Genomic DNA, 23,032 nt, shown 5'->3' on the forward strand with positions numbered 1-23,032 from the left:
ACCAATGAGCTTACATAAGAAAACAGGGAACGCTCCTGACAGATTTGTCACCATGGAGTAAGGGAATATCACTTGGTTCTTTGGGAACTACAGTGAGATATATTCCTCCTTTCTTTCAAAGGAATGATCAAAAAAGGACCGAAGACCCAAGGAAACCTCAGCATCTACTCCAGTTTTTTTTTAAAAGAAAAACAAAGCATGGTGAAGGAGACCAATCCTGGAACTTCAAGAACTCAACAAGTATGTCAGAAGCAGTTGTTTTTTATGGTAACTTCAAAAAACCTTCTGCTGCTGCAGGACTGAGAGTACATTTCCTTTTTGAATCTACAGGATACCAACTCTCATGTCATCCTCTTGATAATCGTCATCATCATCATTTTCCAGATCACCATCAGGAGCTTTTTCTTACTGATCTTTTCTTAATCACTTCATCCCCATGTTTGCTGTTCTTTGTCTTTGCCCAGATCCTGAGGTGTAGGAGGTACTGAGGGCAATGGTGGTGGGAGTTGCTAGGAGGGAGAGGAGGCTGTTGTGGCAACTAAGACGTAAGCTGTGACACTGCCACTAGTGGCTGGGCTGATGGCAACAGAGTATGTTCTTGAGGAATGGGAGACATTGGCAAAGTGCTGGAGAAACTTGTAGTAAGGTTGTAGGAGCAGAAACATATTTTGAAAAATGCCCAAGATTTGTTGCACGGTCTTACACCACAAAACCTTACGGTGGTCATCCCCCAACTTTTCGCCTGCCTCCCTCCACTTTTCTGACACTGTTTTTGCTTGTTTTAATACTCTGAACACTTTACCACTGCTAACCAGTGCTAACATGCATATGCTCTCTCCCTTAAACATGGTAACATTGATTCATATCCAATTGGCATATTTGATTTACATATAAGTCCCTAGTAAAGTGCACTACATGTGCCCAGGGCCTGTAAATCAAATGCTACTGGTGGGCCTGCAGCATTGATTGTGACACCCACCTAAGTAGCTCCTTATCCATGTTGCAGGCCTGCCATTGCAAGGCCTGTGTGTGCAGTTTCACTGTCACTTCGACTTGGCATTTAAAAGTACTTACCAAGCCTTAAACTCCAATTTTCCTACATATAAGTTACCCCTAACGTAGACCTTAGGTAACCCATAGGGCAGGGTGCAATGCAGGTAAAAGGCAAGACATGTACACATGTGTTTTATATGTCCTGGTAGTGAAAAAACCCTAAATTCGTTTTCCACTACTGTGAGGCCTGCTCCTTTCATAGACTAACATTAGGTCTGCCCTTATACACTTTCTGAGTGGTAGATTCTGGTCTGAAAGGGGAAACCAGGTCATACTTTGTATGGCCAGAATAGTAACAGAAAATCCTGCTTACTGGCGAGGTTGGATTTTATGTTACTATTTTAGAAATGCCACTTTTAGAAAGTGAGCATTTCTCTGCACTTAAAAAAAACATCTGTGCGTTACAGCCTGTCTCGAATCAACGCCTGGGCTGGGCTGGTTGACAGCTCCCTTGTGAATTTCACCCGGACAACCACAAACACAGAACACTCAGTCACACCTGCACTCATCTGCATACTGAATGGGTCTTCCTGGGCTGGAAGGTGGGAGTGGGGGGGCCTACACTTACATTTCAAAGGCTAGTGGCCTGTCCTCATACAATGAACTGCCAAACCCTTTACTTGGATCCTGGCAGACAGGACTGCACTGAAAGGGGAACTTGTGCACTTCAAAACCACTCTTTGAAGTCTCAAATACACAGGGTCTCTGACCCCACCAACTCAGACACTTCTGGACCTGCACCTGAACTCTCTCAAAAGACTTGCCTGGCTGAAAAAAGGACTTTCTGGGCTGCTTTGCTGCAAGGGACTGGTACCCTGCTGGTCAAAGTGCTCTCCAAGGGCTTGGATGAGCTTGTCTCCTGTTCTGGGGTCTCAGGAAGTACAAAGACCTCTACTGCTAGCTTTTTGCTAGTACACCAACTTCAGCAACTTTGGAACGACTTCAGCGACGCTGCAGCCTGCTCCCGCTCCAGAGACCTTGCTGCATGCAACGACTGTGGCCTGCAACACAAGTCCGACGTGGCTACGACTCCGCTGACGTTACTCAGGGTCATCGCGACTCTGTGAAGTCGACACATCACGTCTTGACAGACCGGAATTGCCATAAGAGACTGACGCAGCACCGACTCCACCAACGCTTCTTTCCGTGTGAGGTCCTTGTCCTTCGTTTTCAAAAGGTACTGTACCTGGGGGATCGGTGTGACTCCGTGACTGGCACTGGTGTTGTCGGATTGTTAGGAACAACTCTGTCAACTATGCCATGATAGCCCCAGTTGGAGCTACTGTGTTTTGTAGGCACTTTAGTTGGATTTAATCTTTAAAAATTAATAACTTTGCTTGTGTACATTGGTTTTCATTGTTTCAACAATATTCTATTCAGATAAATATTCTTAATTTTTCAAAACCTGTGTGGTGTATGTTTGTGGTGTTTTCACTGTGTTACTGTATGATCTATTGCACAAATACTTTACACATTGCCTTATAAGTTAAGCCTGACTGCTCAGAGCCAAGCTACCAGAGGGTGGGTACAGGATAATTTGGATTGTGTGTGACTTACCCTGAGTAGGACTGTGGTCCCTTCTTGGACAAGGGTGTATACCTCTGCCAACTAGAGACCCCATTTCTAGCACACACCATAAAGGAAGGATGAGATACTCAAATTATAGTGGTAAGGTGCTGTGTCTGCCTTGTAGGACTGCTCATAACTCTATGACAGCTTTAATACTCCTGCTTATCATCGAAAGCCCCTGTCGAGCCTACGGTGAAGGGAGATTTCTCTCCAGTGGACTCATCGTTCGGAATATCTTGTATATCCAGTTGGGATGCACTGTGGGTTTTTTCTGACTGTTTCTGGATTCTAACAAAAACTTTCAGTTCAGAATCCAAAATATGGACTGGCAGTTATGCTGACACCTTCAACAGTGAAGCATGCATCCAAGATATTGCAACCTCCAGTAAGATAAAACAGTAATGTCCTGAGACATGATGGACTACGGCAGCATCACTGGAGCTGTTGACAAAGAGCAAAACATGGAAGGAGTCATAGATAACTGGGAACTCATCTCTTATGGAGTCTTCATAGTCATTAATACAATCGCTTACACCAAAGCTAGTGTGTTTGTTGGTAAAATGATCATTCATGAGGTTGTAATCATCAACAGTATAGTAGCAGTCAATGCTGTTTCTTTCGTCGATCAGAGGCATCCCATCAACAAAGGTCCAGACATGAATACTGACAAATATTCTTAAGAGCGTGGTTGTTGCTCCATCTTGGGAGTCGAGAACTCTGAAGCATGTCTGATATTTTCCTTTTGAGAGGTGCATACTAATTTATTTATTTTAAAGAAAATTCCATCTCTGTGGGAGTACTTCATGGAGCACTGCACATGGAATCATTCCCCGAGAAGAGGGCATCCCTGATAAAAGAGGGAATCTTTTCTCTTGAAGAGATACGCTCTAGACTGCATCTTGAAACTTTTTATAGCGTGCTCCAGTGTGTTGCTAGGTGATGCCCTGTGGCTCGGCTTTGGCTTTATTTTCCTCTGAAAAGACTAAGCGGAGGCGCACATCAGCGCCACCACTGTGCTCTAACATCTGTTTCTTGCTTGAAACTTTCCACATGAAACTTTCCACATGCTCAGACGAGGAGGACAAAGCAACTGTTTGTTACAGAGTGCAGATTTGGGACCTTTTTAGATAGTAAAAAGAGATCACTCCACAGAACAGGGAGGTAGGAGGACAGTAAGGAATCTGCAGTTAGATAGATTATCCCCCAAAAATTGTGTTACTGAAGGGAAGTAGCTTCTTATTCTGATGGATACTTTGAACAGCAGATTCCTCACGTTTAGAACAGATTCCAGTGCATTATCTCTAAAAGGTGAAGATTCTGTGGACTGGGCTTAGACATAAAAGTCTTGCAAAACTGAGCGGATGAAGTGTCCTTCCCACTGGACCGAAGCTGAGCGGATGAAGTGTCCTTCCCACTGGACCGGGCTGTCAAGGCAGTAATGCTTCGTGAAGGGATGCACTAATTCCCATGTGGCAACCTGGCAGATTTTCAAGGACAGGAACTCCTTGCACAATTCAGTGGTAGTACCATTGGCCCATGTAGAATCAATCAAACAATCAGTCAAAAAAATGTATAGAGCGCGCTACTCACCCGTGAGGGTCTCAAGGCGCTGGGAAGGGGGGGGGGGCAGGGAGGGTCACTGTTCGAACAACCATGTCTTGAGGTTCTTTCTGAAGAGCAGGAGGTCTTTGGTTTTGCGAAGATTGGTGGGGAGGGAGTTCCAGGTTTTGGGGGCGAGGTAGAAGGACCTGCCTCCTGTGGTTTTGCGTTGGATGCGGGGGACTGTGGCTAGGGCGAGGTCGGCTGATCGGAGGTTGCGTGTGGAAGTTCACTCTTTCGTTGAGGTAGGTTGGGCCGGTGTTGTGGAGGGATTTGTGAGCGTGGATGAGGATCTTGAATGTGATTCTTTTGTCTATGGGGAGCCAGTGAAGGGATCTGAGGTGTGGTGAGATTCGTTCGTGGCAGGGGAGGCCAAGGACGAGGCGTGCGGCTGTGTTCTGGATTCTCTGGAGTTTGCGTTTGAGTTTGAGTATGGTGCCGGCGTAAAGGGTGTTACCGTAGTCTAGTCTGCGGCTGATGAGTGCATGGGTGACTGTCTTCCTGGTCTCTGGGGGAATCCATTTGAAGGATTTTTTTTTAGAGTACTGAGTGTGTGGAAGCAGGAGGAGGTTAGGGCATTGATTTGCTGTGTCATGGACAGGGAGGGGTCCAGGATGATGCCGAGGTTGCGTGCGTGGTTTGCAGGGGTGGGTGCAGGGCCTAGGGCGGTGGGCCACCAGGAGTCGTCCCATGTGGTTTTGTTGGGGCCGAAGATGACGATCTCGGTTTTGTTGGAGTTGAGCTTGAGGTGGTTAGTAGTCATCCAGTTGGCGGTGTCGAGGAGAGCAGCATGTAGGTTGGTTTTGGCAGTGGTGGGCTTGCGGGTGGGGGAGAGGATGAGTTGGGTGTCATCTGCGTAGGAGAGGATAGTGATACTGTGTGCTCGGAAAATGTTGGCTAGGGGGATCATGTAGATGTTGAAAAGTGTGGGGCTGAGGTGATCTTGGTAGTGGTGGTGGAGTGGAAAGGTAGAAGGCGGACTCTCTGGGTCCGGTCGGGGAGGAAGGAGGTGAGCCAGTCTAAGGCTTTGTGGCGAATTCCTATGTTGTGGAGGCGTGTGCGGAGTGTGTGGTGGCAGATGGTGTCAAAGGCTGCGGAGAGGTCTAGGAGGATGAGTGCCACGGTCTCGCCTTTGTCGACTTTGGTCCTGATGTCGTCAGTGCATGCGATGAGGGCAGTTTCCGTGCTGTGGTTCTTGCGGAACCCGGATTTTGAGGGTTCAAGAGTGTTGTTTTTTTCGAGGAAGTGGGATAGGCGGGCGTTGACTAGTTTCTCGGCAACCTTGGCGGGGAAAGGGAGGAGGGAGATGGGGCAATAGTTGGAGAGGATCTCCGGGTCGGCTTTTTTTTTTAGGAGAGCAGTGATTTCCGCGTGCTTCCAGCGGTCTGGATAGGTGGCGGAGTCGAAAGAGGAATTGATTATGTTGCGGAGTATGGGGGCGATGGTTGGGCTGGCTTTGTTGTAGATGTGATGTGGACAGGGGTCGGAGGGGGATCCGGAGTGGATGGAGTTCATGGTTTTTACGGTTTCTTCATGTGTGGTGGGGGCCCAGGTGGTGAGTGTGGTGGGGGGTCACGAGTGGGGGTTGGGTTAGGTGTGTGCGGTGGGTGTGTGCGGTATGAAGCTGTTGTGGATGTCCAGGATTTTGTGGTGGAAGTGGTTGTATAGGGCGTCACTTAGGGGCTGTGTGTGTGAGGGGTCTATGTTGCTGGCTTTGGGTTTGGCAAGTTCATTAATGATGGTGAAGAGTTCTTTACTGTTTTGAGAGTTGTTGTCAAGGCGTGTCTTGTAGTGATCTCTTTTGGCAGTGCGTATGAGTTGGTGATGGGTACGAAAGGTTGTTTTAAGGGTGGAGAAGATGGTTGTGGAGGGTTCTAGTCGCCATATTTTCTCCGCTTGGCAGCATTTGCGCTTGGACTTCTGGAGCTCGGGGTGAACCATGGGGCGTTCTTGATGTTGTGGGTGGTGATGTGTTTTCTGAGGGAGGCTAGTGTGTCTGCGCAGGTGGTGATCCATTTGGAGAGGTTGTGTGCTCCTGTGTTGGGGTCGTTGGTGTGGGGGGGGGGAGGGTTGTGAGCCAGTTGGGAGTTTAGTCGTTCTGTGGGGATCTTGTCCCACATACGGTAGGGTATGGTGTGTTGATGGTGGTGTGTGGGGGGGTTTGGTGAAGGAGAAGGGGACGCAGTGGTGGTCAGTCCAGAGGAGTTCGGTGGTGTGAGTGTAGTCTATGTGTTGGCTTGAGGTGAAAAATGCGTCGAGCGTGTTTCCTGCTGAGTGGGTGGGTGCGGTGACCAGTTGTCTGAGTCCGAGGTTGTCTATGAGGGAGGTAGAGTTGTGGTCTTGTAGATTTTTCCAAGTGAAAGTTGAAATCACCGAGGAGGATGTAGTCTGTGGAGGTGAGGGCGTGCGAGCTGATGGTGTCGGCGATGGTGTCGCAGAAGGTGGGGCGTGGTCCTGGTGGTCTGTAGATTAATGTACCTCTGAGGGTGGAGTTGTTGTTAATGTGAATCAGGAAGTGCATGTGTTCTGTGTTGTCAACAGTGTCTTGGGAGCTGGTGGTGACTTTTATGGTGTCCATGTGTAGGATGGCGATGCCACCACCTGGCCTGTTGAGGCGGTCTTTGCGTTGGAGTTTGTATCCTTTGGGGGTGGCGATGGCTATGTCGGGTTCTGAGGAGGGGTTGGTCCAGGTTTCCGTGAGGAAGGCGATGTCAGTTGAGTGTGATGTGATGAGGTCCCAGAGTTCTATGGCATGTTTGTGCAGGGAGCGGGTGTTGAGGAGCAGGCAGTTGAGGTGGTTGTGGTGGGTGGTATTGGTGTGGCGCATGAGGGTGTTGTTGCGGGGTGTGTTCTGGTTGTGGGCTGGTGTGCGGCGGGGTTGGTTGGTAGGGGTGGGGGCAGAGCAGGTGAGTATTGCGTTGGGGGTGTTGTGTTTGTTGAAGGGGGGTCGCTATGGTTGGTGTGTGGTGTGAGGGATGTGGAGCAGGAGAAATGACAGGTGTGGCAGGTGAAGGGGCCATGAGTGTGTATGGGGCTGGAAGGGGTGCACGTGGGGCGGGGGCCTGGGTTGAGTGAGTGGAGGGTGAGGGGGGAGTAGGTTTGTATGAGAGGGCCAGGGGGACTGGCGCTGGACGTGGTCTTGGCTCGGACGGGGCTGCCATAAAAGGAGGGGAGGCTAGGAGTGGCAGCTGGGAGGAGGGAGGGCTGGTCAAATGGGAATGCTGGGGGGGTCGGGCCGCAGGGGAAGGCAGCCGCGGGAAAAGAAGCTAAAGAAAAGACGGTGAGGAGGAGGGGGAGGTGGGAGGGGCCGCTGGGGAAAGCAGCGGCTGGGGAAAAAGAAGCTAAAGAAAAGACGGTGAAGAGGAGGGGGAGGCGGGAGGGGCCACAGGGGAAGGCAGCGGCAGGAAAAGAAGCTAAGGAAAAGACGGTGAGAAGGTGGCGTGGGCGGCGGAGCGGGGAGCGACCTGCCTGCAGAAGAATGGGCTCTCAAGCCTTCATAGGGCTGATACTAGGCCAGTGCACAGCAGTTCTTGGTGCCGATTAATTTTCACCTTGACAAGTTGTATTCCATAAAGCCTTCCGAATTCTATGATCCAGAGAACCCCACAAAAAGCTGATCATCCACTCGATGATCCTTGGTATGTATAAAAAAGCGTAAAGCCCTTTTGGTGGCCAATCGATGGAGCCTCTCAATGACTTTTAGTAAGAAGAGCTCCAGTCCTCTGCACCAATTTGTCCAGCAAAAAGGTGGTCTATGGGCAGTTGACCTGAAAGTGCCATTAGTTCACCCACACGACTAGCTGATGTACTCGCAATGAGCAAGAAAGTTATGAAGGTCAGGAAACACAGCAAGCAGCTATGTGCTTGCTCAGAAGGGACACAAATGAGGAATATGAAGACTGAGTTAAGGTCCCTTGGTGGCATAACAAATGGCGCGTTAGGAAACAGGTGTATCAAATCTTTAATAAACCTTATTACAACAGGTGATTTGAACAAAGATAGTTGGTCCAGCAAACACAGAAAGGTCCAAAGGGCAAAGAGAAGAGAAAAGGCAGGGCATAACCTTTTTGAACAATCTGTAGGACCCACCCCTTTCAGACTTGTTGGATCACCAACCCAAGAGGAAAAGCATCCTTTGCTCACTGGTGGAGCATGTGCTACTAAAGGCAAACTAAAGCCGTCTGGTGCATGTTGTAGCAGGGGAGTAGGAGTTGAGAGACGGATGCTCCTGCCGGTACGCGCGCTGACTGCCAGACCCAGGTCCACAACCTTGAAAGGACTGGGTCGCCTGCTGCATCACTGGCCGGGAAGACTGTCTATGTCTATGTGCCAGCTTTCTGAGGTTCCAGAACTGAAGCAGAAACTGTTTGGCTGGGGTCAACCGCCCCAAGGAACATGCAGTTCTTCTGCTGTCTTTAAAGTATTCTAAAGCAGAGTCCTCCGCCACCGTGTAGGGGTACAACCCATTAAATGGTATGTTTGTTTGGGAGGCCTGTACGTCAACAAACAATCCAGTGGACCTCATTTATGCGTGTCTATGAAGTACAACACTGGTATTGATTGCCCTGCCCAGGCAATCTGTGGTATTCCAACATGCGCGGATAATGTACTTGGCTGTATCCTGTCCACCATATATCAGCTGAGTCAAAGAGGCTCTAATATTTTCCAGGACAGCCAGCAAAATTTTGCTGATCAAGTCCCAAAAGGCATGTGTGTAGCAGCCCTGCAGGCAATCTGAGCTTACAAATCGCAGTGCCAGACTAGCATATGAAAATATGCATCCGCCAAAGGCATCAACATTAATTCTCTACCCAGTGGAGTCATTGAAAATTAATTTTAAGGCCCAATGCTGAGGGGTTCACAGTAAGAAAATCCCAGTCATAAGGCAGCAGTCAATCAATCAATCAGGGATTTGTAAAGCGCACTACTCACCCATAAGGGTCTCAAGGCGCTGAGGAGGGGAGACGGGAGAAGGTGGGCTGCTCCTCATCCATTCGGCGATGGCCGTCATTCCTTCGTGGAGGTAGGTGTTGGCGGAGTCCTTGGTGAGGGAGAGGATCAGCTTGGTGTCATCGGCGTATGAGATGATGTTGAGGTTGTGGGATTGGGCGATGTTAGCGAGCGGGCCATGTAGACGTTGAAGAGGGTCGGGCTGAGGGTCGAAACCCAGGGTACGCCGCAGATGATTTTGGTGGCCTCTGAGCGAAATGGGGGGAGGTGGACTCTCTGGGTTCTGCCGGTGAGAAAGGAGGTGACCCAGTCCAGGGCTTTGTCGCGGATTCCAGCATTGCTGAGGCGTGAGAGTAGGGTGTGGTGGCTACGGTGTCGAACGCGGCTGAGAGGTCCAGGAGGATGATGGCCGTGGTTTTGCTGCTGTCCAGTATGGTTCTGATGTCATTGGTCGCGGCGATGAGGCCGGTTTCGGTGCTCTGGTTGCTGCTGAATCCGGACTGGGAAGGGTCCAGGGTGCGGTTCTCCTCTAGAAAGGAGACGGCCTTCTCACTGACATTTGCCGGTAAGGGGAGCAGGGGGATAGGCCGGAAGTTCTTGAGGTCCTTTAGGTCTGCCTCTGGTTTTTTGAGGATGGCGTTGATCTCGGCGTGTTTCCAGCTCTCCGGGAAGGTGGCGGACTCGAAGGAGCTGTTGATGATCTTCCGTAGTTGGGGTGCGATGAAGGAGCTTGCTTTGTTGAGGATGTGGTGAGGGCAGGGGTCAAATGGAGAGCCGGAGTGGATGGTGTTCATGATTTTAATGGTGTCGTTGTCGTCGATGGGGGTCCAGGAGAACAGAAGGTTGATCGGAGGTGAATCTGTGGTGTTGGTGGTTGCTGGGGGAGGGGGGGTGTATTCTGGGTGCTGAAGCTGTCGTGGATGTCTGCAATCTTGCGGTGGAAGTAGGAGGCTAGGGAGTCACAGAGGTCTTGGGATGGCGTGATGTCGTTGGAGCTGGGGTTGGAGAGTTCCTTCACGACGTTGAAGAGCTCTTTATGACTGTGTGCATTGTTGTTGATTCGGTCTTTGAAGGCGGTTCTTTTGGGGGCTCAGATGAGTTGATGTCGTTGGAGCTGGGGTTGGAGAGTTCCTTCATGATGTTGAAGAGCTCCTTATGGCTGTGTGCATTGTTGTTGATTAGTTCTTTGAAGGCGGTTCTTTTGGAGGCTCAGATGAGTTGGTAGTGTTGTCTGGCTGCCTACCTAATCTGTAAATCAAGGTATAAGGCATCATCAACATAATGATGGGGAAAAACACTCCCCCTCATCATCATAATCACCACCAACATCTTGGGGTATAACCTGCTTTCACACAAGATAAGAGTCAGAACCAAAAACATAACTGAGCCTCTGCATGTAATTGCAATGCAGTAGAGCCATAGGGTTAGAGTCAGGCTGCATTACAACTGGCTTGGATTGTGTAGTTTTGTAGTATGATTTTGAACAAGATAGGGCCAGCCTTGGTGCTGGGGTTAAAATGGGCAACCAGAGTTAGAGTGGCAGGAATCAGCTGCCAGAATAGAAATCGACCCAGAAGTTTGTGGAGCCCAGGTAACAAGTCTCAAGGGACAGACAGCACCATGAAGGGACCCATGTGCGTGAACCCAAGTGGAGGCCCTTGTGGTTCCTTCGAGTTCAAAGGTGCAGCAGAGGAATCTGGAAGTGCACTGAAAATTTGCAACATGGCCTCTTTGAAAGCCTCAGTTTGCTGCGGGGGAAGATAATGGCCTGGGAAATTACAGGCAGGTTGGGACCAACTGAGGAATGGTCGGTAACCTTGAAGGTGTGCAACCTACATTGTGACGCTTTTGAACCTTCTTTCCAGAGTCAGGGTAGCGGAAAGGGGTCAAGTCCTGCTTCGCTTTCTCTTGCTTGCATAAGCACTTGGATTTTGACTTACCGAAAGAATTAGAGCATGAAGTTGAACGGAAGCGGCCCTGGAATCATGTCTGTGGCTTGGAGCATGACTTACATGAAGGCCGCAACTTCTTGTGCTCGCAGACAAACAACTTCACCTTCTCGTCCTAGATCACCTTCGGGTGCATGAAAGTGCACTTATCACACAACTTAAGAGTCATCTCCTGATCCTAGACACCAAAGTGACACCTTGTGGGGTTTTGTGGCTGAAATTTGCATTCTGTAGCATGGTCTGAAACCTGCAATTTTCAGTGGGAGTATTGTTCTCTAGCACACTGTGAATCATTTTGGAAGTTGTCATAAAGTCAACAAAATTGGAAGTGGAGCTCAGAATCTACATCAAAAGGCACGGAAAGACAGGAATGGACGTCAAACTGGAGGGATAGTGCTTATACGCCACCTGCCTCTATCACTTCTGGGGTGTTGTGGAGCCAACGAGGACCTGCACGACACCATTTATCAGCAAGTGGAAATATTGCTATGAAAACAATCTTCAGATCCAGTGTGGCGCCTGAGGGACATTACAAGGTAGGGAATCTGTAATTCGAAGTACCCATTAGAGACAGAGCTTTTGCCCAAGTTATACAGCCTTTTTAGCACTGGTTTTTGTAAACAAATGTAAATGTGCTCAAGCGGTGTGATCTCTGCTGATATCCCATTTGCTGCAAATGCATCACTCACCTTCAGCAGTTTTTCTTTCCTTTTCCTCCAATCTTCCCATTCATTGACAATCCTCCCCCAGAGGATCCAAGTGTCTTCCTCCAAGTGGCTCAGGTTAGATGAGGCTGAGGAGCTGGAGACAAGCGAGGAGCCGCTATTCCTACGCGAACCATTCATCGAGCGCAAGGACTTTGAATCTGCTTCCAGGAGTCTGCCAGAACAGTACAAGTCACTGTGATGATAATAACTTATAAAATCTGACACAGTTGCATATATAATCATCTTGTTGAGAAACCTAGGACAGTACAGATAAGGGAAAGCAGTCATCTTACACAACAAAGAGGACATTCGAGAAAAGGTCGGCTTGGGAAGCTGTGAAACAAACTAATGCAGGACTACCATTACTCAATGCTGTAGTACAGTAGTTCTTAATCTGTGGTCCAGAGACCCCTGGAGGTCCCCAACACCTACTCAGGGTATCTGCAAATATTAAAAAAATTATGGGCCAGATGTATCATCCATTTTTGCATTCGCAAACGGTGCGAATGGCCGTTTGCCAATGCAAAAATGCCTTTCAGTATTTATGAAAGGCATTCGCAACGCAAATTTAAGGAATCGCCAAAATAGCTATTCCTTAAAATTGCGAGCCCATTCAGAGAAGCGCAAATTGTGATTCTCTAAATAAGAAATCACAAATAAGGAACCCTTATGTGCGATTTCTAAAACACATGTAACAAGCAATTCCTTAATGCAAATTGGGCATTAAGGAATCGCTATTACCACCAAGTTGAACTTGGTGGTAAGCATGTGCAAATTTTAAAAATACATGAAAAATGCATTTTTAAAATTGACATGTAACGCACACATGCCCCTTTGGCATTTGTGCGCCTTACATGTTCATAAACAAATATTTGGGGTGCAGCAGTGGGGGCCTTAGGCCCCCAGCACCCTGGGTTTCGCATTTCCCAAATTCCTAACTGGAATTCGCAATTTGGGAAATGCAAACAATTCGCACACATGGACCTACAGGCCCATAGGTGCGAATGGGGCCGGTATCTCAATTCGGTAATAGCATTTGCGATTTTTAAGAAATCGCTATTACCGAATCGCAAATATGATACATACCATTTTGCGATTCAGAAATAGCGACTTCTTAAAAATCGCTATTAGAGAATCGTAAAATGGTTTGTTGATACATCTGGCCCTATATATTATTAGTAGATTACTAAACAACAGACACTGGGGATGTATTTAAAGGCTGCTCTGGTGCTCTGCACCAAAGGGAGTCCTTTATTATTATTATTTTGATCAGGATGCTCACGAAGAGCTTCCTGATTTTATTTATTTTCTCCTGTAATGATGATCAGTGAGCAGGGCACACTGACATAACTACAGGAAAGTAAAACAAGACGATGGTTTTGGTTTACTATCACTAAATCAGTGCTTGGGCGCATTTCTCAGCCCTCAAGCACTGATTTGTATAGGAGAGGTATTGTTTGAAAGAGGAAAACCTCCCCTTTCTAATGCTACCTCTCCTGAGTGGATCCCTGCTTGGGGATCGTCACAGGAGTGGAATCCCCAAGCAGGGATCCACAGACTAGGCACCAGGAAAGGGGGAGCGACTCTTTAGGCAAAGGCTTGTGCGTTCCCCACTTCTCCCAGCACTTTTAATTGTTATAGTCCCTTTGCCCCTCCTCCCCCACCGGGCGGATGGGGGTAATTTCCCTGACCTTCCCCTGTGGGGGAGGGGGCAAAAAAGCAAACTAGACATAAGGGAGAGTTTTTTTTTTTTTTAATACAGGGATGGGGGCTGTCCATCATGGACATGGACATTACCATGCCTCCACTTCAACAAAATGGGGCATCAGTCTTTCTGCCTCCCCGGGGGGCAGATGGAGGTAAATACCTGATGAAGAGTTGATTGTCCGTCCAGAACGGTTCTGTGGTCTAGGTAGAAGAACACCTCTTTTTTTGGGTCCAGCCTTTGGAGTCTCTCCTCTTCCTTAGAGGGATGAGAGAGAGCGTAAAAGGTAGGCAACGTGATTGGCCTACGTGGAACAGGGGTGACTACTTTAGGCAAGAAGGATACTCGAGTCTGAAGGACCAATTTGTCTAGGGAAAAAAGAGATGTATGGAGGCTGAGATGACAGCGTCTGCAGTTCACAGAACCTCTGAGGAGATTAAATTGCCTACAGAAAGGCCATCTTGATAGTAAGGTGCCTAAAAGTGCCAGTATAAAGAGGCTCAAATGGAGCGCATAATTAGAAAGGTAAGAACCTAGTTAAGGTACTATTGAGGCATAACAATGCCAGGAGAAAATGTGCTACAGGTCTTTAAGGAACCTGTTTACAATAGGGGACTTTAAGAGGGAGGGCTGATCTGGCAGCCGCATAAAAACCAAGATAGCAGATAAATAACCGTCAACGTGCCCAATGCAGAGCTCTGCTGGACCAGAGTAAGGATAAATAAAAGAACTTGAGAAAGCAGGCAAGATAAGGGTCAACCTGTTTGACTGTACACCTGCCACAAAAGTGCTACAATGGCCAGTGTATACCACCTATGTGGAAGGATGCTGAGCTGTCAAACTAACATTACAGACTTCTGGCGGAAGGTTAAAAGCGGTCAACTGTCACCACTCAATCTCCATGCATGAAGGCAGAGTGTCCACAGGTTTGGGTGGGGAACTCTCCCCTGCTGCTGCGACAGGAGATCCTCCCGAAGGGGCAGTCTGATCAAAGGACCCATGTACATACTGAACAGCTCAGTATACCAGACTCTGAGCCCAGTCAGGAGCCACAAGGATGACTTGGGCCTAGTCCAGGCTCTGGGCAGAAGTGGTATTGGCGGAAAGGCGTGCAGGAAGCTGAAGCTCTACCAGAGACAAAAACACCAATGTGTAGAATTGTGCAGCAGAGGTGGCGAACAGATCTAACCAAGGCTCTCCCCACTGCTGAAAGAGACTGTGCAGCATCTCTGGAGACACTATTCGTGATCTGCTAGGCTTCTTTGGCTGAGTTTGTCCACTCTGGCATTCAGAGAGCCTGCCAGGTGTTGAACCACCAGGGAAATGGCCTGACGTTCTAGCCACGTCTAGAGGCACAGGGCCTCTTGACAGAGAGTCCACGACCCCTCTACCCTGTTTGTTGTAGTACCACATGCCACATGACTGAGGTCTTGTCCATGAACACCTGCACTAGCCTTACCTTCTGATCACCACCTCTCCCAGATGGCCTCCCCATCTGAGGAGTGACATCCATCACTATCATCAGATCTGGTTGGGAAAGGGAGAGAAGTCTGTTGCTGATCCAAACGCAGACAGTCAGCCACCACTGCAGATTGTCTGTAATGCCCTCCGAGATCTGGACCACGACTGAGAGATTCCCCTGATGCTGCACCCACAAAGCCTGCATGTATCAACCAGCATGTGGCCATAGTAGGCTGCAGTAGGCCATGAGGTCCAGCAGCCTCAGAGTCAGTCCCACCGAAACCTAGGATAGAGGCTGAAATTTTGGTGTCATAGTCTGAGTTTCCTAAAATTGCTACTCAGGAGGTTAAGACTAATACTACACAGTGTCCAGAACAACTCCAGTGAAAGGTAATGACTGAGAAGTGATTAGGTGTGACTTTGGCATGTTTATAGTGAACCCCAGTGAGTGCTGGTGGTCAGCCATAGCCTGAAGGTACGAGACAACTGCCTGGTGTGAGCTCGCCTTCAACAGTCAATCATCGAGATATGGGAATAATGGTACCCCTGATCTCCGCAGATGAGCTGCAACCACCGTCATTACCTTGGGGAACACCAGAGGGGTGCTGGTAAGGCCACTGAGAAACACGACAAACTGAAAGTGCTTGTGACAGTGAACTGCAGGCTACATCTGTGGGCAGGCACAACAGGAATGTGGAAGAATACATTGTGCAAGTCCAACGCTACTATCCAATCTCACTGTCCTGGGCAGACAGGACATGAGCGAGTGTGAGCATTTTGAATTTCTCCTTTTTCAGAAAGAAATTGAGAGGGCACAGTTCTGGGATAGGACGGAGGTCTCCATCCTTCTTAGACACTAGAAAGTAGAAGGAATAACATCCACTACCTACTTATGATGCTGGCACCCTCTCTATGGCTCCCTTGGCCAAGACACTTACCACTTCCTGGCTGGGTAATGAGGTGTGGTCCTCTGTCATCCTGTCACAAGTAGGTGGAGGGGAAGTCACAAAGGGGAGAAAGTAACTTCTTTGGATAATTTGAAGATGTCAGCGGTCGAATGTTATTGACCTCCAGTGGAGCAGGTGGTGTAACCTGCCTCCCACTGGATGCCCATGATGGTTGGAGGGAAAACTTAAGAGGCTTAGAGACTGCTGCTGTCGGGGGCAGGGGGAGCTGAATATTGGCCTGACTTCTGGCTACCTGACCCAAGAGGTCTGTTGGTACTGCGTCCTCAGCCACATAAGGGCTGGAAAGCCTGTGTGCCGTGATGGCTGGGCGGGTAGAAACACAGCTGGGAACCCCTTCTGTGACCATGAATGGAGTTAAAGGGTGAAAGGCAGACTGGGGGTGGTGAGGGGCCATGGAAAGGCCCAATGACCAGCCCATAGAAATGTTGCCCTTTAAGCCCTCTAGGGCTGAGTTTGCCTTGTCTCCGAAGAGACAAAAGTCACTGAAGGGCATGCCCATGAGTGAGGCCTGGACAGTCACCAAAAAGTAATTGATTCGCAAACCAGTGTGGCATATAGGGGCCACCGACAATGAAGCCACTCTGTCTAGTGAGTCAATTGTATCCAGCCCACAGTGTATGGCAAACTTACTGTGTCTTTCCCATCAGCAATAGCTTGGGAGAGTATGACTCGGACCTCCTTTGAGACCATAGGCAGCACCTGCGCAGCTGAGTCCCAGAGCGAAAGGGAGTATCGTCTCAAAAGACATGCGGTGTTCACCGAACACAGTGCCAGGCTGGCAGAAGAAAATATCTTCTTTACCAGGGTATCCAGCCTCTTGGATTACCTTTCCAATGGAGAGGCAGGGAATGTGCCAGTATTTACTCTGGAAGAGGAGGCTAGGACACCAAGCTCTTCGGGTGGGGTTCTATGTGAGGAAACTGGGGTCCCATGGGGCAATGGTGGTAGACAACTGTACTATTCACAGGAGCATCTGTGCAGGGCTTGGACTAGGCACAGAGTAGGACATTTGTGAAGGCTTTATTAAGTGTGAAAAGTGGTTTTGATGGAGTCACTCCCAGCTGAAGCCCCTCCTTCAAGACCTTCACTGTCACCCTCCTCACCAACATAGCAAAAGAATCTCCCTCATCCTCAAAACAAATGAAGTCCCCACTGGGGCACCTTCAAAGCCCCAGCTACCGGTCTTCCACTGGTGGGTTCATCACTGGCACCAGACGGGCCCCTAGATCTATGTATGGCTCCGCACCGGTGCCGGTCAATCCAGCTTGATCTTCCCCAGTGGCAGCTCTACTTTCTATGTCCCTTGCGGCGCAGTCCCCATGCTCATCCCTTCCTGTGACACAGAGTCGGATGGGCGTCATCTGACACCAACTCTGGCGCCAAGTGGAGGCATTCCACCCAGGTCAGAGCCTGTGCCCCTTTTTTTTTTTTTTTTTGGGCTAGGGCTTGAGGATTATTGGGAGGGGCCGCTGGACCCCGATGAATGCCAGCCTCTACATGTAACTGAGAACACATAGTGTGAGTGTTTGGCGGATGGCAGTGGACTGGACATCTCCCCCCGATACTGGCATGGTCTCTCCTCCTACTGTGGTTACGAAGGAGGGAGCTTCAAGTGAGGTATTATTTTTATCGGGAGAGTTTGGGAAATGCTGTCTGGTAGGAAATTTGTGACTCCCTGCAGATATCAGAACTTTCTGTAAACAGAAATGTGAGGGAAAATGTGTGTTATTTTACCAAAGTCTGACGTTTGCAAAGGCTTCTGATTAAAATTTCCTAGGGAAAGCCACGCAAGTCACACATTCTTGGGCTCCCCTAGTTGTTTAGGTTTCAAGAATGTGCAGGATTGCATGGTTTCTCTAGGTGTCAGCTTAGCCAGGGCCCAAAATGAACAACTACACACAAAAAAAGGCCACTTTTGAGTGGAAAAATATGATTTATCTATGTTCAGTTTTGGGGTGTTTCCTGTCGCAGGCACTAGGCCTACCCACAAAAGTGAGGTACCATTCTTTAACTGGAAGACATGCAGGAGCATAGAATAGTACAACATTTGTTATTGCCAACTGGATTTCGCTGCACTTGTGCCTTCCGAATGTAAGCCACTATGTAATAAGAAGACATTTAAAAAAAATAACCTCCAAATCATATGCTAGTATGGGTATCTACAAACTTAGGGATGTACAAGTAACTACTGCTCCTAAAGTCCAGATATCTTCTGCATATTCTAGAAATACATAGGTTTCCTTGATATCCATTTTTCACTCTACACATTTCACCATACGGATTGGTTTATATTCTGTACACAATGAAAAACCGTTGTACAGTGCAGCTCAGTTGTTGGCTCTGGGTACCTTGGAGAACCGAAAAACCCTACACATCCCCACAACCAAAAGGGTATAGCAGACATAATGGTATACTGCTTTTAAAAATCGGCCATCGTGCCAAAATGTTAGATGAAAACCTTGTCACAAAAGCCATTTTTACTACTCATTTTCAGTTTTTCTTTATTTCAACAGTTAGTTTCTTTAGGAAACCCTTGAGGATCTAAACATTTTACCTCTTGCTGAATTCAGAATTGTGTCTACTATTTAGAAATCTATAGCTTTCCTGGATCACCTATGGGTTTCACACTAGTTTACACCATAAACTGGAAGTAGGCTGAGAGAACAAAAAAACAGGAAAATGGGCTACCGCTTTGACAAAATGCCAAAACTGTGGTTAAAAAATAGTTTTTTTTTATTCAGCTCTGCATGTTCCTGAAAGCTAGGAAAATGGTGGTACAGCAAACTGTTAATTGATGCCGTTTTTAGGGAAAAAAACAGGCATTTATCTGGAGCACCTTTCTCCTGTTTCACCCCTCAAAAAATTCAAACTCTACCTATATTTTGCTTATTTACTCGGTCCCCTTCCGAGGAATCCACAAACCCTGTGTCCCTCTAGAATCCCAAGTTGTTGAGAAAAAAGTAACATAATTTTGGGGTGGATACCTTACGTGGAAAACATTTTATGGAGCCCTAAGTGCGAACTACTCCAAGTAGCCAAAAAAGGACTCAGCACTTGGGGAGGTTCAACAGTTAAGGAGTTAAAAGCAAAATTGAAAACAGATATTTTTACAGTGCTCTGCAAAGTTGATGGAGTCTGAAACTGGAAGCTAAAAATATAGTTGAGATCCATATCTTTATTCGTTGGAGCAGCACAAGTACTACAAATGGACTATCCAATGGACAGATGGAGGCCTCAACTGAAGTAGTTGTACGGACAGAAAAAAGAGCGCATGGAGTTGGAGCAAAAAAGTCAAAGTCATATGCTAGAATCTAGAATATTGCTTCATCTTTTAGAAATTAAACCCTTTTGAACGTTCCCATTAAAATACTGATTTTCACATACTTGTTTGTGAATTAAATACAATATTTCACAATATGTGTATTTATTTTATGTATTGCTTTTTACGTATTTTTGGGTATTGGCTTGGAGTTCAAATTGTAGAACCTGCTTAGGAGAGGTCTCCTGCTTCCAGTAAAGATTCAGTGAGAGTCTGCAGACATCAAAAAGTTAAGATCCGCGGCTCTAGTATAGAGAGAGAATGAGTAACCAACACTCACCCTAAACAAAATGAGTAGTTCTCCAAGGTCACGCAGTGCATACAGGGCATAGATGAGGATTTAACCATAAACCATGCACTAACAGACATAGGTAAAAAGGCTGAGCAATTCCATCATGTAGGAAACAAATTCAAGACTCGGGCATTAAAAATCACCAAGAAAGTAGATACAAAATTGCATTCTGCATACACACTTGATGAGATAGCAATAATCATTAAGCAGCTAAAGACACTAGCAAGCTAGCAAGGAAGGAAAGGTTAATCAATCTGTAATACAAATTCATAATGGAAATCTCACTCAGTCCATTAACAGAGGTCCTCATGCTAATCAAGCCAAAAATTCATATTCAGAACCAATTTAGAATTTGCCCCAAGCCAAAATGTATGTGAAAGCACTGCACAGAGCCAATGTTTATTCTCTGAAAGGCTTGCACTTTATGAGTTAAACTGTATTTTACCCTTTTAAGGTTTCAGGGGCTTCCACTACTCACAATACCTTGTACTGGCAATGGCCTCAGAGTCAGTACTTTTAGTAGCAATACGTGGAAATTAAAAACTTTCTGCTATTTTTTCTTGCATGACCAACATATAAAGCCAAAGAGGAGAAATGATTGTTTGTGACTTCAATGCAGATGTCTATGAAGCATAACCAGGACTTCTAGTTTAGCAACCGTTTCTTCTGGATCCTACGATCTTCATTGCTAATGATAAATGTTGGAACAGAAAGGCAAGCAACACATCATTTCCATGGAGGAGCATAGACTTTAGAAAACTCCATGCCAATATGAGTGACTGTAATTTTAAACAAAGAGTTAACTGAAAAGACTTTCAAGGTAGCTTGACCAATACTTGAGTCAGCTTATGTATAATAATCTAGACAGATTTGTAAATTGATTACTAAGTATCTACTTTACATATGTCTGACAAAGGAATGATTCTCCTCTGGAATGTAACAGCCAGTTTCCCTCTGGTGGAATGTGCCCTGGGGTTCCTGTTTTGCTTTCCTTATCTTATGACCCAGCTGACAAAACTTCTCTGGAATGCACTTCTTAGTTTATAGAAGACATTTATTATTATTACTTCACCACGAGGTTCCTGAGAGACGAGATTAGTAGGTTGGAAGCACACGTTTAAAAGTAGTCACAGCAATGAAAGCAAAATATATCAAAGTACTTCTCAGTTGCAATGTACACAGCAAATATATGTGATTATATTATAGCATAACTTCAAAGCAAAGAATAAAAGTAAAAATTCATCACCGTAGGGCCTATCACTGCTCATCTTTCTCATGCCTGCAGGTTGATGACTCCTTTTCAACTGCGAGAAAGATTTTCCACCCAAACGGGAGGTCAGGCAGCTGACGTCCGCTCCTGACTGAAGTCCTGGAAAATTCCCCCTTGCTGCTGCCCAGGGACACCGTAAAAAGCCTGCTAACAGGCCCTTTCCTCCAATCACAGCCGGAAAAGAACAAGTTGGAGAGTGGCCAAGTCTCCAAGCTCGCTCGTTCCCAGGCTGGATAGAGAGGTAAACACAAAATATACGCTCTCTTTTCACGCTATGGTAAACACAATATGAAAAACACAGCTTGGTCTATCATGTGGAAAAACACAGCTCATCTGCAATGTCTCAACTGCAATGTCGAACTCCACGATAAAGCCAATAGGCAGCTAAACTGAATACAAAATGTGATGTCTAATGCCACGTTAAAGCCACTAGGCAGCTAAACTGAATATAAAATGTAATGTCTAATGCCACGTTAAAGCATATGGGCAGCTAACCTAAATACCAAATGTAATGTCCAATGCCACGTTAAAGCCGATAGGCAGCTAAACTGAATACAACATGTAATGTGCTACTGGTGAACATTGAGCAACTAATATGCGCAGTGGTGAAACACAAAGTCATTGATCAAACACAATTAATGGCATAACAGTTCCCGAGCAGGAGTTGATTAGCCAATTAACAACAGAGTTGTAGAAGATACAATCCAAATAAGAACTGAGGTTTTTTGAAGTGGGTTGTTCCTTGTGATTGGGACCTTAGCTGATAAAAAAAAAGTCGATTAGATTTATGTAATGTTCATCTTGTCCAAATAAAAAGATTCAGCTTTTCTGACGTCAAGAGAGTGTAATAAATGCTTTAATGAAGTAGATGAATTACTAGGTAAACTGCTCTAAGTTCCAAGAAATTGAAATAACAATATTCCTTTGAGGAAAACTTTGAAACAAGATATTGACCAGAAGGGGTCCTTACTTCTATCTAAATAAAAAAACGATATAAGGAATCTAAATCTATCACAGGGAAAGCACTTACTACAGTTTTGATCAGACATATATAATTAACAAACATATGTTAAGCAGCTACAGGGAATTTGCTACATACATTTATTAGACATTATTGCTTGCATTCTGACTCTGGCAGATGCTAGAAGGGGTCAGGAAACCCTGAAAAATCAATTTAAATAGACTATCTCCTCCTCTGTATCATTTCATGTATATTTTAATTTGTTATTATCTGGCAAATTATCTTTCTGCAGGTTGAGACCTTTCACTCCTGATGTCCCAGGGCCCATCCTTCTGTTGATTCTGAGTAACCGGCCAAGTACTCCTTCACTTGACTCTCAGGGTAAGAATGGTCCGAGCAGTCCCAAGCTTCGTCGGGGACAGGAGGTGGAGATACAGGGGAGTGAACACAAGCTCAGTGCTCCAAATGTGAGCAGCAGAGGAAATAAATAATTGTGCAGCCAAATACTCACTTTTATGAAAAAAGAGAAGTATTTTATTTTCTACCGCTGCTAACACAAATGAAGAATACAACAGTCTTACCTGAGGTCAGGGCTCTAACTGTTTTCTCAGCGCCTTCCCTGGGGTCCCACTCCCTCCTTGCTCCCAGTGACAGTGCCTATTCCCCATTTACTATAGACAACATCCAGGTTATGCCCCACTAGAGTCCGAGTTTCAATAGCCCACTAGGATTCAATTTTTAAAGTCAGTGTTCCAGTGCTAATTAGCAGTGAGTTCCCACAGAGCCAACTGGCTCCAAATCAATCTTACCCGTACCTAGAATGACTGAAGCGATCAGAGTTCCTAAGTGTGGCCCTTTTCCCTGGGAGCAGCAGTGGCAGCAATCGATTCAAGTGAGATCATCACATGCGGCCAAAGCGGTTTGCACTCATTTGTGAGAAAGCCTTCACAGGAGGTCGTGCCTCCACAGCGACCAGAGGTCAAGATGGCTTCTCTATCCATGGTAAGTCTCTGGTTCCTCCCATGATGGGGGTAGGGCAGGGGGAGGAGGATGATATGTAGCTCCTGGTGTGAATCCTTTGTCCCGGTCAGGTGTGCAGGGTCCACAGCGGCCGCACTCTCGGTTACTACTTCAAGCAGGTCACATGACTTGCTGGCTGTGGGGACATAGAAAATCAGCGATACACTGTTCCAATCATATAAAACAGAAAATAAATAGTGACCGGGGTC

The 23,032-nt window shown here is 46.9% G+C and overlaps 1 protein-coding gene across 2 annotated transcripts in view; it reads right to left on the bottom strand.

The window, feature by feature from the left end:
• EVI5L (ecotropic viral integration site 5 like) overlaps positions 1-23,032 on the bottom strand; it is a 1,467,274-nt gene that overhangs the window by 833,667 nt on the left and 610,575 nt on the right. For both annotated transcript variants that reach the window (XM_069231736.1, XM_069231735.1), the window contains exon 4: positions 11,810-11,999. In XM_069231736.1, coding sequence (XP_069087837.1) covers positions 11,810-11,999 — 190 coding nt within the window. The remainder of the gene's footprint in view (positions 1-11,809; positions 12,000-23,032) is intronic.

This window comes from Pleurodeles waltl, chromosome 4_2, assembly GCF_031143425.1.
Source record: "Pleurodeles waltl isolate 20211129_DDA chromosome 4_2, aPleWal1.hap1.20221129, whole genome shotgun sequence".
In the NCBI taxonomy this organism is placed as follows: Eukaryota; Metazoa; Chordata; class Amphibia; order Caudata; family Salamandridae; genus Pleurodeles; species Pleurodeles waltl.